Consider the following 17,365-nt stretch of genomic DNA (forward strand, 5'->3'; position numbering starts at 1 on the left):
AATTAAATCTGATTCCTCCTCATATCCAAATTTTAGGGCTGGCTGTCTCTACGGGTAAGTGAACAAATTGGATTTGACTCTGTCCAGACATTACTGACCCATCTCACAGGTTGTTGTAGTAATGACATTGGAACGTCGTCCAGCATGCAAAGTGTTGTCATACTTGCGACAGCGGCCTCACATACTTTCATAAAATAACTTGTTTGGAATGTAACCTTGAGCTTCACTTGTATGCCGCCAGCAATGCGTTTCCTCCTCTTTCCAGGGACTGCTGTTTCATTTTCTTCAATCTTCTCCATTTTTTACCATTCCGCACTTCAATTCTTGCGTTGCGTAGAGTGACGAAACAGACAGTCAAACCAGATTCATGCTTGAAGCAGTTCGGACTGAAATCAATCTTGTTGCACTAAAAATCGGCTCTTCGCTGGCTGTCTGACTTCAGTCGAAGTTTCCTGTTTTCCTTTTTTTTCCCCCCATTCCTTACAAAACTGCACTTTGTTTTTATTTGTGTTGTGTTTGATTAATCAAATTTCTTTTATGATTGGAAATTGTGACAAAAATGCAAACAAATAAAAAAATCAGGAAAAGTTCAAGCTCTTTTTCACAGCACTGTATGTGCTTGGACATACTATGGACACACTAGTGTCTTTTTGGTTCATTGCTAAACCAACTTAAAGGAGTTAAGAAATAGCTTTCAAGTCCTAAACAAAGGTGAGATGGTAAAGTAACCTTTCAGAGAAAGAAAAGTTTTGCAATCAGGCTATGTTTAGCTTCTTAAATTATCAACAGGATCTCAACTAACTAGTTTGCCCAGAAGTGTGTATGACAACCCGTCCTGTCATTTGTTTGTGTGAGTATGCATTTGAAGAGCTCGGAGCGAGGGAGTGTGCCTTCTCAAAGAACGAGGAAGGAGTGTCAATAAGTAAACTGCCTTTTTTTTTTATTATTAAAAAAAGCCTAAACCGTTCAAAAAGAATTATTGTATATTGACAGCCAAAAGGGGTGTAGGAGCTATATCCCGAAAACCCTTTTGATATCCAGTGACAAAAGTAAGTGTTTATGGTTTTTGTATGGTTGTTTTTTCATTTATTCAATTATGTTTCCATGCACTTGACTCCATACAGCATAAGACTGTACATTAACAATACAGATTAATATTTTCTGTTGACCAGGTGCAAAAAATATATAAAGTTTAACAAATGTGTGGGTCTCTAAAGAAGTAACACATTTTGCTTGTTTGTTTTCTACCTTGTATGTTTTAATGCTTTCATTTGCTTCTTATTGAAAGTAATCAAATGTCAGCTTCATTTGGGAAAGTAATAATCCAGTATTTACTTCAACTCATCAAAAAGAATGCAAAATTCCCAAGGCAGAATATCAACAAAAAGTAGGGAAAGGTTCTTGTATACCACAGTACAGTACGCTAGATTTCAAGTAGTTTGGTGACTACCAGATATAAATAAGCAATTAAAAACAGGATTATATGTGCACTGTATACTTGTAGAACAGCACAGTAGAACTCGTGATTAGTATAGTTAAGTGATCAAATCTCAGATCAGGTCATCCTATGTGAAGTTTGCATGCTCTCTGTGTGCTTATGTGGGTTTTCTGTAGGGTCACACAGATTCCAAGAACATGCTCATTGAAAACTATTATGCCCTATAGGCGTGAATGTGATCATTTGCTTGGTGTTCAGTCAAGCGAGGAAGATTGGGAATTCTTGCAAATCTATTGAAAACAGCAGTTTTTTCTAATGATAGCTCATACTATATAATAACACAATGGTAAAAATAACAGTAGATCATAAGCATAAATGAAACTGACTACCTTCAAATACGTCACGATTCAAGTTTAATTAAACATTCAAATGACCCCAATAGGGTAAATATTAAATTACCGTAATTTCTAAACTATAAACTGCTCCTTTTTGCACTAGTTTTGATCATGCGTCTTAGTCCAATGTGGTTTATCTATGGATTTTTCATTATTCATATGATATTGTAAGATGATTTGTTTGGGTAATACAAGTAATAGAAGGATGGAAGTAATAGAAATATTAAGGACATTTCACTTAAAACACCTACGGTTTATAGTCCAGAGTGATATATATATGGACGAAACAGGATTTTCTTCAAAGTTTTGCTGATGTGACACATAGTCCAAAAATTACGGTAACTAACCCTAACTTTAAGTTATTTCAGGACAAACTATTATGGAGGACCAAAAATGCCCAAATAAAAAATAAATACAATGAAAATAAAAACCAATGTATAAAATAGAATTTAAAAAAAAATGTTTTCCAGATCAAAGAATATTCCCTATCTGTCAATTTGATCATTTGCATTTCTAGTAACAAATGTAGTATACTGTTGACAGTTTTAAAAGTTGGTTGTCAAAAATGGTTAATTGTTCCAAAAGATTTGCACTAATAAATCCTTGTCATATAATGTTTTGTCTTACTGGTCTTTAGCCCACATGGAGGGAGAAAATGGTGGTCCTTCCATCAGGCTATTTTTCCTCAGGGCGGTTTCTGCCGTCTGCTGCAGCGTTGAGGTTTCCCTACTCTGATGCAGTTAAATACAGCGTCCTGGGCTTGTCGGTTGCTCTTCTTCTGGTGGCACTTGGTATCTTGGCATGGCAGGCCTATAAATGTTTCAAACGTCCGTCTGTCACACCTCAAACAGGTGAGCTAGGATTAAATTAAAAATAAACATTTCATGAATTTTATTTTCAAACCTTTTTAAGCCAGTTTTCTATCTGGTCTATACTTTAGTGAATGGTGATTTGACGTACACAGATGACGTATCTAAAATAACAGGACAGTACAGAGGAATTCCAACTATCAAGGTGAGCATTTGTGACAACAAAACACTAAACAATTTCATTTGAGGTGATCTGGATTTGTCCGAATGACTTTTGGAACATGACAAAAATGGAATTTGAATTGGTGTGAAAACTTTGCAGGTCGAGGATGCCGACATGGACATCTTGGAAGCCACACAGGAAGCAGGAGAGGATAAAGTATGTAACACTCTTTTTGTACATCTTGGTATAATCTCACTAGACTGTTTTAGACTTGATAGGTTGATGCAAGCACATCCTTTGTATGGAAAAAAAGCTGTTATGAAGGTTATTGTGTCCTATTGTGCACATATTTATAAAATGTCCAAAGTACCACTATTTATACCATATAACAATGTTTGATGTTTTGAATATGAATTTTAGCATTTTTCTTTTACACGTTTCACAGCATTTTCAGACACTTGGTTATTTAAAATCAGCATTGAATTTCTTCTTTAACACTGTCTATCTACCGCCTACAGACGATTCAAGGATGGCTCCACTATTCTGTGTATTATGATGCACAGCAGAACCAGCTTGTAGTTACTATCTTGGAGTTGGAGGGGATTCAGCAGCAAAGACAAACCAGCAGCCTCCAGCTGTTTGTCCAACTAAAGCTTTTATGGACCGGATCCAAGACGAAGGGGCCATACATTGATGAAGTGGTACATACTATACTTTCAATTGTATAGTTTCACCAACTCTATTTTCTAAAGCACACGATATATACTGACATTTGAATTGCCTTCTTTCTGAGTCTCTGATTTCTGGATTATTAGTACATAGTTATCTATGTTCACATTTTGTGTAAAGTAAACAATCTGGCTAGCAAAGGCCAGTGAGTTATAACTGATAATATTGTTAAACCTTTATGCAATTTTCATTGGTGTATTTTTACATTTTGAAAATTATTTTTTATCAATGATCAGAGACAAATTTGAGGAAACAATATTCTCAATTGGGCAGCACAGTTATGCACTACTTAGCACGTCCGCCTCACAATGCAGAGGTTGTTTGCATGTTTGATTCCGGCTACAGCCTTTCTGTGTGGGGTTTGCATGTTCTCCCCAGGAAAATTTAGTTTCCTCACACATCCCAAAAACATGCACAGAAGGGCAAATTCTCTTTAAGTGTGAATAATTGTCATTGGGTGCCAAGCGATTGGCTGGCAACCAGTTCAGGGTATTCCCCCACCTACTGCCCAAAGTCAGCTGGGACACCTGTGAAGAAAAGCGGTACAAAAGATGAGTGAATATTTTGACTTACTATCAGAGATCCTGCCAACATTTACAATATACTAGAGTTGATTTAATTAACTTTATTTTGAACATTTTATGGTCTGGGTGCAAAAATGTTTACTTCTTATTTCAATCATGTGCCATTTTCTTGTGTCCCTTTTTTTTAGCTGAAAGATACCCACGCACTGATGCATCCCTATGTATGAGATGCATTTTTCAGTAACCTACTATTGCTTTGGTATCTTTCTGCTCTGATCCTCTTAGGATGAAGGGACACCACTTGCCCTGCGCACAGTGCTGCAGGACTGGCGGACTCGCATTGTCAAGGGCACCTGCAACCCATTGTTTGGAGACCAATTCACCTGTATTCTGCATGATGAAAAAGAGCTTGATCGCATGGACCTTCGAATGGAGGTTCTGTAACGTACAAACATTTCACATTACCAGCGTGTTAAAATATGTATGAAGTATAGAAAATTATGTAAAAGTCTTGACTTTTATATGTACAACTATGTTTATTCAGGTCAATTCTATAAGAAGTCTGACAAACAGTCAATTTGACCCGCGTTTGTGTTTGTCAGGTGAGAGACTTTGATAAATTCTCCAGACACGCAGCATTGGGAGAGGTGAGGACCCCTCTGAAGCAACTCAATATCTCCTACCCTCTGGAGCTAAAAGGAAAGCTCAACACTCCGCAGAAGGTAAAAATAAGCCCCACTCGAACAGACAGATACAGGTCGAACGGTCATACTTGTATAGACTATAAATAAACATGCACAGTGAAGTAATTAAGTGCATTGAACAAATCCCCTTAAAATAAATGTCAAACTCAAGGCCCGAGGGCCAGATACGGCCCGCCACATCATTTTATGTGGCCCGCGAAGACAAATTGAGCATCAAATGAGTGTCATTACTAGAACTGCAAATTTACTTCACTTTTAATATATATATTTTTAAATATTTGACCAGTTTTTACTCATCTGATTTGAAAAAGAGTTATTCGACAATTTGCAGCTTTTACTGTATATAATATGAGGTGCTCATACATTTATTTGTGTTGACAGTCATAGTCAAGCGTCCGAAAGAAGCTATGACTACAATGCGGCCCGCGAAAAAAATGAGTTTGACACCCGTGCGTTAAAAGATACCATGGATACATAACTTACCAGGGATGAGAGGAAAAACAGAGAGAGTCTAAAACATGTTAAAACACTTTTCAGGGTGTATTTGGGAAATTTGATTGTTCCACGGTGGAACATGTTGGTCACAATCTGAAAATGTACTGCTGGCACATACACAACACTGCTCATTACAAACACACCATATTTATAAAGAACTTTGGAGGTTTTCTTCAGGTTTAACTGAGGGCTTTGACAATGTGGAAGGAATAATGAACAGTTTGATAAAGAGTTCAGGGTCAAAGATAGATCAATACCTTTAAGGCACGTGTCATGGAAAGGCTGGAGCAGGGCGACCAAATGCAGCTTGGACCAGGGTCTATTGAGCAAACTCAAAAGGCAAACTGACACAACTTAACAAAACAATAACTGGACTGACTGACCGGGACGTGAGACAAGACGACTACAGACGCGCCGACATGATGACAACAATGATCCTACGGGGAGTGAGGGGCAGACAGGACTTAAATACAAAACAGGTAACAAGAGGCAGATGACTCTGGTTACATTGATTGAGGTGACACAGGAGGGGTGGGGCGACGCAAACAGAAACCATGACAACCTAGACACATAGCAAAACTGGGGATGAGACGTGACAGCACGTAAACTTTAGCTGTGATTATTAAGAGTGATTTTAAATTGTGGCAGATGTGTGATGATGCTTATTAAACACAATTTATTCTGACCACATATATTGGCAGGACCTTGTAGGGGAAGTTCTTTTGTCACTGAGGTTCCTCCCAACTTCTCAAAGGATTGAGGTTGGAGTGCTAAAAGTTCGAACAGTCCATAAGGAGCAACACTTGGATGCAGGTAACAAACAAATAAGTAAACATGCACATTGACTTTAAATAAACAGTATAGAATAAAACAAAATGAATAGTTTCTAATGCAAATTGTTTGTGTTGTAAAGTCTTCTATGCCAGGGTCAGCGTGCAGTGCAACCAGTGCAAGTTGAAGTACCAGAAAACCTCAGCAGTGACCCGTGACACAATGACTGTCTTCAATGAAGTTCTTGTTTTCTCCTTGCCAGAACTTCCCGTGCGACAGGTTAAAATTTTAGTCTCTGTTTTTGAGACCCAGTCAAGTAGGAAATCATCCAAGCACCTCATAGGACAGTTAATTGTGAAGAGGGACAATCATTCCGAAAATGAACACTTGGGTCTTATGCTCCGCTCCATCCGTCAGCCCATAGCCAAGTGGCATTCCCTACTCATCTAAGTTTTGTCTCAAGAACTTTATCTACACCTCCAGGATGATTGATTTACTTATTAAATGAAGTGGGTAGTGCTTTTCAGAAATTTACTAATTTACACCAAACTACTTTTAACACATTATTTTGTTCCTGACATCCAGGAAAATCTGACACTGACAACTCATTCATATTTTAGGGGTATTCGCTTATTGTAGAATGACTGCATGACAGTCCCTGTATTGTTTTGGAACAAGCCTTTGTCAACCTCTAGTGGTTCGATATTTTTTTGCTACTGCCTTAAATCAATATATCATTGTTGAAATTGTTAATATTCTTACAAAAACATTTGAGTAAAATACCTTGCTGACTGTTTTTGGAAAACATGGACAACTGGATGCTCGTAATCAGATGGTGTCATACTGTTGCAGAACAATGGGTTCGACAAACAGTAGGGTTCTTTTGAATGAAATGACTTGCTTGTGAATTATATTTTTGGTAGACTACATTGCGGTGGATTGCTTTTTACTTACACGTTTACTACTTTGTTTTGGGAGGCTACCATCACCAAAGCTTGTCAATGATACGATGCCTTCCTGTCCAGCTTTGAAAGGAACAAGAATTGGATTAACGATAACCCCCACTCCCCTGGTGTAGCGCCATCCCTGATTGTCAGACAACAACAATAAAATGACCTTAAATATATTGATTATTTCAAAATAGTTTTATTGTGGTACATTTCACATCATATTATATGAGTTGAAAGAGCCCACTGAAGAATCAACTTTATTCAGCTGTTTCTTTCCCCTGTAAGAAAATAAAAATTTTAGTGTTAAAAATGAATTTTGTGTGGCATAAAACACAATGCAGAACCTTGTTTAGTCATGTGAATTGTCCGTACGCACCTTGCCAGAGTCACGGCTTTTGGCTCTTAGTTTGTTGACCTGAGACTCTGCAATGTCTGCACGCTCCTCAGCCTCCTCCAGCTCATGCTGGACCTTCCTGCACTTGGACAGGTGAACATTGGCCTGCTCCTCCTGGAAAGTCAGACAGAAAAAATAAGTTGGAAATGAAAGTTTTCAGCTCAAATGAATTACCATGATAGACATTGCCCATAGTCATTTTCTTATTCATACTTACCGCTTCCTCAGCCTGCCTCTTGTAGGCCTTCACCTTGAGCTGTAACTTATCAACCAGATCCTGGAGTCTTGCAACGTTTTTCTTGTCCTCTTCAGTCTGTAAAATAAAAATCACATCTGCCAGTTTGTTGCATGTTCGGTTATTTTCAGTGACATCCAGTTTACAGTTTATTCACCTGGTAAGTGAGCTCCTTCACCCTCCTCTCATATTTGCGGACACCTTTAACAGCATCGGCTCCACGTCTCTGTTCTGTCTCAACCTCTGACTCAAGCTCACGGACCTGGGGATTGTTTTGTTTTTTTTCAAATGTAGTCGCTGTACATTTTACTTGCTTTGAATCTGCTGACTTTGCTGTCTTACCCTCGACTCAAGTTTCTGAAGCTGCTTCTTGCCACCTTTCATGGCCAAGTTCTCAGCCTCATCCAGGCGGTGCTGCAAATCCTTGACAGCAACCTCCAGGTTCTTCTTCATCCTCTCCAGATGCGCGCTGGTGTCCTGTTCCTTCTTCAGCTCCTCAGCCATCATTGCAGCCTAGGAACGACATGAATTTAATTAGAACATTCTTTCTAATCCATTAATTATGACACAAAAAGAGGCAAACATACATCAGTAATGGCCTTTTTGGCTTTATCCTCTGCATTTCTGGCTTCCTGAACCGTGTCATCTACTTCACTCTGGATTGTGACAAGGTCAGACTCAAGCTTCTTCTTCGTGTTCAGAAGGCTCGTGTTCTGGGATATGAAGATACTTGTTACTCCATTGGTCTACAATAGTGTTGAATCATTTGGCAGACATTTTGAAAGGTCGCATTATTTACCTGAGAGTGCAGGAGTCCGACACGTTCACTGGCATCCACCAGTTCCTGCTCAGCAACCTTACGACCTCTCTCGGTTTGTTCCAGAGCAGCCCGAAGTTCCTCGATCTCAGACACCATGAGGCCGTTCCTGCGGTCCACCATTGCAGCTTGTTCCTTGAGGTCATCCTGTGCTCTGACAGCATCATCCAGGTGCAGTTGTGCATCCTGGTGAGAATCGACGTATTTAGGTGGCTAAATAGCAACAGAAAAGAAGCGCGGTGGTGGTAGATCATCGCATTGAAATACCTTCAACTGTGTCTGTACAATCCTCAGCTGCTTCTGAGACTCAGAAGCCTGGCGATTTGCGTGGCTCAGCTGAATCTCCATCTCATTCAAGTCACCCTCCATCTTCTTTTTGATTCTCAGGGCATCATTTCTGCTCCTGACCTCAGAATCCAAAGTGCTCTGCATGGAGTCAATCACCCTCTGGCTATTCCTCTTGAGCTGCTCCATCTCCTCATCTTTCTCTGCCAGCTTCCTGTCCACTTCTCCTTTGATCTGGTTGAGCTCCAACTGGACACGCAGGATCTTTGACTCCTCGTGTTCCAGAGTTCCCTGTGTCATGGAGAGTAACGTTTGAATATTTGAACTCAGATTTTGTGCCAATGCATTCATTTAAATCACCTCAGCCTCTTCGAGCGCTGTCTGGATTTCAGACTTCTCTGTCTCCACTTGTTTCTTGGCCTTCTCAAGCTCATGGATACTCTTTCCAGTCTCTCCAATCTGTTCAGTCAGATCGGAGATCTCCTCTACAAGAGAGTTTCAAATCAAGAAAACAATCATGTTTGCATGTAGAATGTAAATGATGAGTTTCCGATTTCTGTGGAAAACTCACGCTGAAGATTCTTGTTTTCACGCTTCATGGTCTCCAGCTGATCCAGAGATTCCTCATAAGAGTTCTTCATCTTGAACAGCTCAGTGCCAAGAGAGCGAGACTCCTTCTGAGCTCCCTCCAGTTCTGCCTGACCCTCCTCAAACTTTTGCTTCCACTCTGCCAACACCTAGACAAACAATTTATACAGTACGCAATGGTCAATGCAGGTTTGTGTTTTGGGAGCACTTTGGGACTATGGATTGCACCTTGTCAAAATTTCTCTGCTTTTTGTCAAGGTTGGCAGCAAGCCCGTTGGCTCGCTCCACATCAATCATGAGGTCTTCCACTTCACTCTGGAGTCTCTGTTTGGTCTTCTCCAGAGAAGCACACTTGGAATTTACAGCCTCAATCTGTTCCTCAGCCTCCTGGAGGCGCTGTGCCAACTTTTTCCTGTTTTGACATGTTTCTCAGTGAGTCCATCCATGCATGTCAAATGAAATGGAAACTAGCCAGGTAAGAGAAACCTGCTGTCAATAGCATGGGCATTGTTTTCAATTGGAATCACACTCACTTGGCTTCCTCAAGCTCCTCAGTGCGCTGGATGGCATCAGTTTCATACTTAGTTCTCCACTGAGCCACCTCGGAGTTGGCCTTGGACATTCCGCGCTGCAGCTCAGCCTTGGCCTCCTGCTCTTCCTCAAACTGTTCCCTCAGGAGATCACAGTCATGGCGGGCTGATTGCAGTCCATGGGCAAGAGCGTTCTTGGCCTGGTTATGCAAATATATTCAATGAGCACATATCTATCTTCCAACAAAACTTGTTGTTGGAGGTTACTATATTCCTCACCTTGACCTCCTCTTCAATCTGTCTCTTCAATTCCTCAATCTGCTGTGTATAGGCTTGTTTACCTCTGGTCAGCTGTGAGACAAGAGCTTCCTTTTCCTCAATTTGACGGCCAAATTCACCTTGTTTGAACATCATCATGTAATGTTAGTGTGTGTTAGGTTGGTCACTCGCTTTTGTTTGATTGTCGCACGCGTACCATTTTCTGTCAGAAGACGGGCTTTCTGTGCACCCAGGTCATTGAGCTGACGGAGATTCTCATCGTTCTTGGTCTTCAGTTCACTAAGTTGGTCCTCAAGAGTGCGACACATCTTTTCAAGATTTCCCTAGGAGTTTGAAAATATTGTTAAAGTATTAGTTTTTCTAATCATACTCATTTATATATTGGCATATGTATATTGCTCATCAGCTAAAGCAGTACTGTCAAACTTAAGGCCCTGGGGCCAGATACGGCCCGCCACATTATTCTGTGAGGCCCACCAAGACCAATTGGGATTGAATTCATGTGTCAATACTAAAATTGTGAATTGTCTTTACTTTGCTAGATAGATATAAAGATATCTAATCTAAAGCTAAAGTGTCAACATTTCTTCACCTTTGCTTTAGCAACAGCTTCCATGTTGCTGGAGAGATCATCAATCTCCATCTTGTATTCGCTCTTTTCCTTCTCAAGTTTCTGCTTGACCCGTTGGAGGTTGTCGATCTGCTCACCCAACTCAGCAACACTGTCTGCCTGCTTCTTGCGCAGAGCAGCCGCAGTGGCCTCATGCTGCAAGGTGGACTCCTCAAGATCACGGCGCAGCTTCTGTAACTCAGCCTCACGCTTTTTATTCATCTCGATTTGAGCAGCAGTGGCACCTCCAGCCTCCTCAAGCCTCTCACTGATCTCCTCAAGTTCCCTGGAGAGATCAGCTCTCTGTTTCTCAACTTTGGCGCGAGCAGCACGTTCAGCTTCAATTTCCTCCTCCAGTTCCTCAATACGAGCCTATAATGAGGTGTTGTTGTTACTTTTAAACCCATTCTTCTTTGTGACATTGACATTTTGTTCATTTCGGATATTTTACCTGAAGTTCCTTGATCTTCTTCTGGAGCTGGGCACCCATTGACTGCTCATCCTCAATCTTGCTTAGATACTGACTAATTTCAAAGTCCTTCCTGTGAAGATTATCCAGATTTAGTGATGTCTTGATTTGAAAGCATTTGCTAATATTATAAAATGAGATTGCGAACAAAGATTTTACTTTTTAAGTTTCTCATCAGACTGCTGTTTGTCATTTTCAAGGTCCATGATGGATTCCTGAGCCAGTTTCAGGTCACCTTCAAGCTTCCTCTTGGCCCTCTCCAGGTCCATACGCAGCTTCTTCTCTTGTTCCAGAGAACCCTCAAGCTGCGGAGCCATGTGATTTCATCATTATGGCATCTTTTTCTTGTCTTTTTTTTTTTTAATAGTACAAATTCTGTATCAGAACTTACGTCATCCACTTGTTGCTCAAGCTTGGTCTTGGCCTTGGTCAGAGTGTTGACCTTATCTTCCTCAGCCTGCAGGTCATCAAGTGTCTGCTGATGAGCCTCCTGAAGGGCCTTCTTCTCTTTGGTCAACTTGGCAATGGTCTCATCTTGAGAGGCCATCTCCTCAGTCAGGTTCTTCACCTAAAATGGAAACAAATATTATCATCATTATTATTATTATTATTATTATTATTATTATTATTATTATTATTATTATTATTATTATTATTATTATTATGGTCCTGACTAATTGCACACCTTGTTTTCAGTGGCATGCTTCTCCTTTTCTACTTTCGCCAAGGTAAGCTCCAGGTCGTCAATATCCTTCTTGAGCTCAGAGCATTCATCTTCTAGTTTTCTCTTCTTTCCAGTAAGCTCAGCGTTGATTTCCTCTTCATCCTCCAACCTCTCAGTTGTCTCCTTGAGTTTGGCTTCTAGTTGGATCTTACTCTTGATAAGACCCTCACATCTCTCCTCAGCATCAGACAGATTTTCTGATTCCTGTTTGACATTGCACAAACACGGTGATTACACAAAAGATTGGCCCCAAACAAAATGTGTCAGTGGCTTGATACTCACAGATGCTACTTGCAGTTGCAGATCATTTTTCTCCTGAAGAAGAGACACCATCTTCTCCTCAAGTTCCTTCTTCTTGGCAAGAGCAGTAGACAAATCAGTGGTCATCTTTTCATAGTTTTCCTTCATCTGGGCCAGCTCTTTCTCTGTTTCAGCACTCTTGAGCAGAGGTTTGATCTTGTAGTACACTTTCATCCATGGCCAATGCTTGACATTCATGAATGACCGCACATTATACTGAATGGTAAAGATGGCTTCCCTGTGGATGGACATTTTCAGTTACTATACGGAGTGCCTCTTTTTTCTTGAGTGTGTTTTTACAATTCATAACATGCCTCCTCTCCATCATCTTCACAAACTCCTTCCTCATGAGGTAAGCACGGCAGAGGGCTTGAGTCATGGTGACAAGAGCAGCTAGCTTTTCATCTCTCAATTCCTCAAGAGTACCCAGAAGACCTGCTTTGAAGAACACCTAGCCACATTGAACAAGAAAAAATAAGGCTCAAATTTGATATCCCGCCTAAAAACAAACACAAAAATGGGTGGCTATAATTAACAATCTTTACCTTGGTGTGACCAAATCGGTATTGGTCGTGGTCAATATCAATTGACCCGAGCAACTTTTCAGCAGCCTTCTTGTTGTCAATGAACTGGCCCTCTGGGATGACGCTGGCATTCAGCACCTTGTACCTCTGCTTGAAGTCACCATAGAGGATTCTGCTGGGGAAACCTTTCCTGCAGATTCTGATGCCCTCAAGTACGCCGTTGCACCTAAGCTGATGGATGACTAGGAAGTTCTCCATCAGACCTATGGAAAGAGAGAACATGGCATAGTGGTTATTTTATTACAAGCATATGAAATCAGATGAAGTAAGATATCATGCCCATAAGACATGAGAACTTTGACACTCTAAGATGTTTGCAGAATGCTTCACCTGGAGTCTTGGACTCATTAGGAATCAGGCAACGCACAAAGTGAGGATGGGTGCTCCTCAAATTGGTCATCAGTTTGCCCAAGTTCTCCTGAAGGTACAAAACAGTGTTCGTGTAATGTCATGTTAATTCAATGTAACGTGTGGAAAAAACACATTTGCAAACTAGACCTTACCCGAAACTGTGAAGATACAGTCTGCATAGAACCACCCTTCTTCTTGCCTCCCTTCTTCCCACTAGTTTCTACTCACCATTTTGGGGGTAATAATTTGTAGCATTAGAGCACTAATTAATATACATGTCATTTTAATATTTTAACACTCTTTCATCAGCATACCTTCAGCACTAACAGGTGGATAGAGGTAAGACAGGAGTTTAACTGAAGACTTCTGGTAGAGCTGCACAACAGACTCATTCAGTGGGTCCTTGTTCTTGTCCAGCCAGCCGGTGATGTTGTAATCCACAGTACCAGCATAATGCAACAAGGAGAAGTGGGCCTCAGCCTTGCCCTTTGTAGGCTTTGGCTTCTCAAATGCTTTGCATTTGCCAAGATGTTGATCATACAGCTTGTTCTTGAATGATACGTCTGTGGCTTTAGGGAACATGCACTCCTCTTCGAGAATGGAGAAGATACCCATGGGCTTCAGGGAATACAAAGAATAGGTCATTGGGTTTGGGTCACGTTAATAACCAGATCTGCCTCTGAATCAAATGCTTAGCTCACCTTTTCAATCAGCTCAATGCAGGCGGCCAGATCCATACCAAAGTCAATGAACTCCCAAATAATACCCTCCTTCTTGTACTCTTCTTGTTCCAGCACAAACATGTGGTGGTTGAAGAACTGCTGTAACTTCTCATTAGTGAAGTTGATGCACAGTTGCTCCATGCTGTTGTACTGCATGAGGACAAATCATTACTCCAAAGACCGTTGTCCTAAAACTATATTTGGCTTTTTGCATGAATAAAGCTTACGTCAAAGATTTCAAAGCCAGCAATATCCAGGACACCAATGAAGAACTGCCTAGACTGTTTGGTATCCAACATCTGGTTGATACGGACGACCATCCACAAGAACATCCTCTCATAGATGGACTTGGCAAGGGCTGGCACTGAGTTCAGTACCTAAACATTAATTGAGAGTCACAATTTTAATCAGAGCTGTGTAACAAGATGTCCAGTCATGAAAAAAAATGAATGATCATGTATATGATGTGTATTTTAATGTTACCTGGGGTACGGTCTGTCCCTTGGTGACAAACTCATTTCCGACTTTCACTCTTGGATAGCAGAGAGCCTTCAGCATGTCAGCGGAGTTCAGACCCAACAAGTAGGCAACCTTGTCAGCATCTAAAGTGTTTTGTACAATACAGTTAATATGTACTCTGTTCAGTGAAATAAATCTGATCAAATATAAATCGGATAAAACACCTGCCTTTTTCCGATTCGATTTTGAGCGTTACCACCTACCCTCGTTGCCGTCGGGCTCTGCCTGCTCCTCACGCTGCTTCTGCTTGAACTTCATGTTACCATGGTGAAGGACAGCACCTGTCATTTTGTAGATGCTCATCTTCTCCTCGGCAGTGAAGCCCAGAATATCAATGGCGTTCTGCGTGGAATAATGGTATTCATCCAAAGGTCATGATTCCAAACTACCAGATTCCGTAGGTGATCGTTTACAATATTGACATTATTTGAAAAATAATCACTCACATCAGTGGCCTCCAGCTCAACTTTGTCATCAATGCTGGCCACAGTGATCTGTCCCTGACTGCACATAGGGAAGTCGTAAGGGTTGGTTGTGATGAGTGACACTTCTGTTGGGGGGGGGGGGAAATCCAATGGTTAGCATTCAATGGGCATTCTAGTATGTGTTTTCTGAAATGACAAGTCCATACCAATCAGCTCTGGTTTGTGGTTAGTCATCATCTGGTAGAAGATGTGGTAGCCTCTCTCGTCAGGGAGTTGGAATGTCACTCTGGACTTCTCCAGCAGATCTGCAATTATTTGAAGGAATCAGTCTCCCACAGTTCTGTTGCTGTCCAAGCATTTGCACACTTACATGTTTCAATATCAGCACTAGCCAGTTTGCCAGTTGTGCCAAAATGAATTCGGATGAATTTACCCTGTTTTGAACAAACCAGTATTCATTAGATTCCTTCATTGTTGAAATGTAAAAATCATTATTCTGTAGCAATTACACCAAACTTACAAAACGAGAGGAGTTGTCGTTCCTCACAGTTTTGGCATTACCGTAGGCTTCCAGAAGTGGATTGGCGGCAATGATCTGATCCTCAAGTGAGCCCTGTCATCAAATTGAGAATTAATGTCGGCAAATCAATTCTAAAAATAAACGCTCTTCTTTTCTGAACTCACATACCTGATACTTTCCCTGCTCTTTTTTCTTCTCACCACCAACTGAGATTGTGGCAAAGTACTGAATGACACGCTTGGTGTTCACAGTCTTTCCAGCACCGGATTCTCCGCTGGGGAATAGAGACAAACCTCTGAGCGTTTGTTTCCTAGAGTCTCTTAGTTTTCAAATGAAAATAGAACTCACGTGATCAGGACAGACTGGTTCTCCCTGTCTGCTCAAACAGAAGGATGAAATCAATTTCTACATCAGAGCTCAGTCATTCAGAACTTGTTCATCTTATTACATACCAGTGAGCATGAATTGATATGCGTTGTCAGAGACGGAGAAGATGTGAGGTGGAGCCTCCATACGCTTCTTGCCTCTATACGCAGACACAACTTCAGAATCGTACACTGGGAGCCACTTGTAGGGGTTCACAGTGGCGCAGAACAACCCAGAGTAAGTCTGAAAGAGATAAAACCGTGTCTTCGAAGTATACTGCGATGACAGTTATGCTACTCATTAAGAAGATTGTCTCACGTAGATCATCCATGCTGCATAACGCTCTTTGAGGTTATACAGGACAGAGGCTTCATTGAGATGCGTCATCATGGCCATGTCTTCAATTTTGTCAAACTTGGGAGGGTTCATTGGTGTGACATCATCTTCTTTAACTGTTTTCTCCTTGAAGAAGACGTAAGACACCGTGAGAACTGATCACATGTTTGTAGTACACGGATTGAAAAAATTCCGACCTCTTGACTGTCCAAAACTTTGACGGTGACTTTGCCACCCTCTTTCTTGATGATTGTTCCCTTCAAGTACAGTTCTTTAGCATCGGCCACGTAGCAGGCTGACTTGGCATCGAACGGTTTGCTCTGAGCCTCAATTCTCTCCTTCTCTGGTTTACGGAGGTAGATGGCAGCTTTGCCATACAAGGCCATTTCCGCGTCGGTACTCATGGTGGTGGTTTATGTCTGTGTGATAATTAGAAGGAAGAAAATCAGATTCATTTATATCAAATCCATATATACAGACTAGAGTTATCCTTTTCGCTACATAATGTTAAAAGTAATTCGTTCTGTTGGGTTTTATAATTTCTAACTGCATGGAGTCGCATTCACAAAAATGTTGATGGTCCTATCCAAGTTGACTTCAGGTGAGAAGAGCAGTAAACCCTGGACTGGTCAGCCGATTGAAGGACACATTAGGACAACCGTGGACTAACAGCCACTCACAACTTTGGATAATTTAGAGTCTTCACTTAACCCACTATACATGTTTTTGAATGTAGGAGTAAACAGGAGTACTTGGTGAAAACCTACCCAAGCAGGGAATGCTCATGCAAACACCACTCAAGTTACTCAAAGTAAGTACGTAACTTCAAAAAATATTTTTCAGATCATCCATGCAAAGTCATTGAACGGTTCATACCTGTATGCTTTAAAGAGTTGAATGTCACAATCCTGTTGAAATTAGATTTTTGTTGCTGAGTTTGTGCAGATGCTATGCACAAGGAGTTGCCTTAAAATAGTATTATGTATATTATAAAATTGATTGTGCCCTAGCAAAGAGGGGTTTTACTTACCACACACTGCTGGGTTGTTCAGGATCCTCCACCACACACTGCCGCAGCCCCCACGGTCTCCTTTTATACAAAGTGTTGTTTGCTTATATGGCAAGAGTTAAATGGGGACCACAAACCAAATGCGGTGTGGTGATCTTTGAAAGCCACCATCCCTGGAAACATGTCACACTTTTTTTTCTTTTGTGATAAGCCACCATGCCTGGAGACATTTTTATGTGTGTGTGAGACTTTACACAAGGGAATTATATGCTGTTTGGCAGTCAATATTTTCATTTTTTGGCATGAATGCTCAACCTTTTACTT

At 40.9% G+C, this 17,365-nt stretch overlaps 2 protein-coding genes across 3 annotated transcripts; one reads left to right on the forward strand and one right to left on the reverse strand.

The window, feature by feature from the left end:
* Positions 1-817: 817 nt before the first annotated feature.
* Positions 818-7,711, forward strand: syt19 (synaptotagmin XIX). The gene is made up of 10 exons (XM_061282503.1): positions 818-922; positions 994-1,049; positions 2,471-2,684; positions 2,774-2,847; positions 2,965-3,021; positions 3,324-3,506; positions 4,344-4,493; positions 4,661-4,780; positions 5,959-6,070; positions 6,171-7,711. Exons 3-10 carry the CDS (start codon positions 2,489-2,491, stop codon positions 6,476-6,478), a joined length of 1,200 nt encoding a protein of 399 aa, XP_061138487.1. The 5' UTR covers positions 818-922; positions 994-1,049; positions 2,471-2,488; the 3' UTR covers positions 6,479-7,711.
* Positions 7,155-17,092, reverse strand: LOC133156630 (myosin heavy chain, fast skeletal muscle-like). 2 transcript variants are annotated; one of them, XM_061282501.1, is made up of 40 exons: positions 17,063-17,085; positions 16,909-16,998; positions 16,230-16,451; positions 16,015-16,158; positions 15,783-15,939; positions 15,679-15,706; positions 15,499-15,604; positions 15,331-15,423; positions 15,181-15,244; positions 15,017-15,115; positions 14,832-14,935; positions 14,589-14,727; positions 14,350-14,468; positions 14,094-14,243; positions 13,846-14,016; positions 13,459-13,762; positions 13,297-13,364; positions 13,124-13,211; positions 12,755-12,996; positions 12,524-12,660; positions 12,192-12,447; positions 11,871-12,113; positions 11,577-11,753; positions 11,345-11,490; positions 11,168-11,258; positions 10,699-11,088; positions 10,303-10,429; positions 10,107-10,225; positions 9,831-10,027; positions 9,526-9,709; positions 9,281-9,446; positions 9,070-9,194; positions 8,692-9,000; positions 8,407-8,610; positions 8,195-8,320; positions 7,950-8,120; positions 7,765-7,869; positions 7,590-7,685; positions 7,355-7,486; positions 7,155-7,256 (listed from the first exon to the last, which is right to left on the reverse strand). In XM_061282501.1, exons 3-40 carry the CDS (start codon positions 16,434-16,436, stop codon positions 7,236-7,238), a joined length of 5,805 nt encoding a protein of 1,934 aa, XP_061138485.1. In that variant the 5' UTR covers positions 16,437-16,451; positions 16,909-16,998; positions 17,063-17,085; the 3' UTR covers positions 7,155-7,235. The 2 variants fall into 2 exon arrangements, with proteins under 2 accessions (XP_061138485.1, XP_061138484.1); XM_061282500.1 differs by having other exon boundaries at positions 7,155-7,486; positions 17,063-17,092.
* Between the last annotated feature and the right edge of the window lie 273 nt (positions 17,093-17,365).

Source organism: Syngnathus typhle, linkage group LG7 (assembly GCF_033458585.1).
Source record: "Syngnathus typhle isolate RoL2023-S1 ecotype Sweden linkage group LG7, RoL_Styp_1.0, whole genome shotgun sequence".
Taxonomy (NCBI): Eukaryota; Metazoa; Chordata; class Actinopteri; order Syngnathiformes; family Syngnathidae; genus Syngnathus; species Syngnathus typhle.

Bases quoted from the DNA above. Each gene is read 5' to 3' on its own strand.
- syt19 (XM_061282503.1), top strand. From the start codon at position 2,489: ATGGTGGTCCTTCCATCAGGCTATTTTTCCTCAGGGCGGTTTCTGCCG. The intron at 4,494-4,660 runs GTTCTGTAACGT...TGTGTTTGTCAG, and splicing joins GCATGGACCTTCGAATGGAG to GTGAGAGACTTTGATAAATT. The intron at 6,071-6,170 runs GTAACAAACAAA...TGTGTTGTAAAG, and splicing joins GGAGCAACACTTGGATGCAG to TCTTCTATGCCAGGGTCAGC.
- LOC133156630 (XM_061282500.1), bottom strand. From the start codon at position 16,436: ATGAGTACCGACGCGGAAATGGCCTTGTATGGCAAAGCTGCCATCTAC. The intron at 15,116-15,180 runs GTAAGTGTGCAA...AAATAATTGCAG, and splicing joins TAGTGCTGATATTGAAACAT to ATCTGCTGGAGAAGTCCAGA. The intron at 8,121-8,194 runs GTATGTTTGCCT...TGTCGTTCCTAG, and splicing joins CCAAAAAGGCCATTACTGAT to GCTGCAATGATGGCTGAGGA.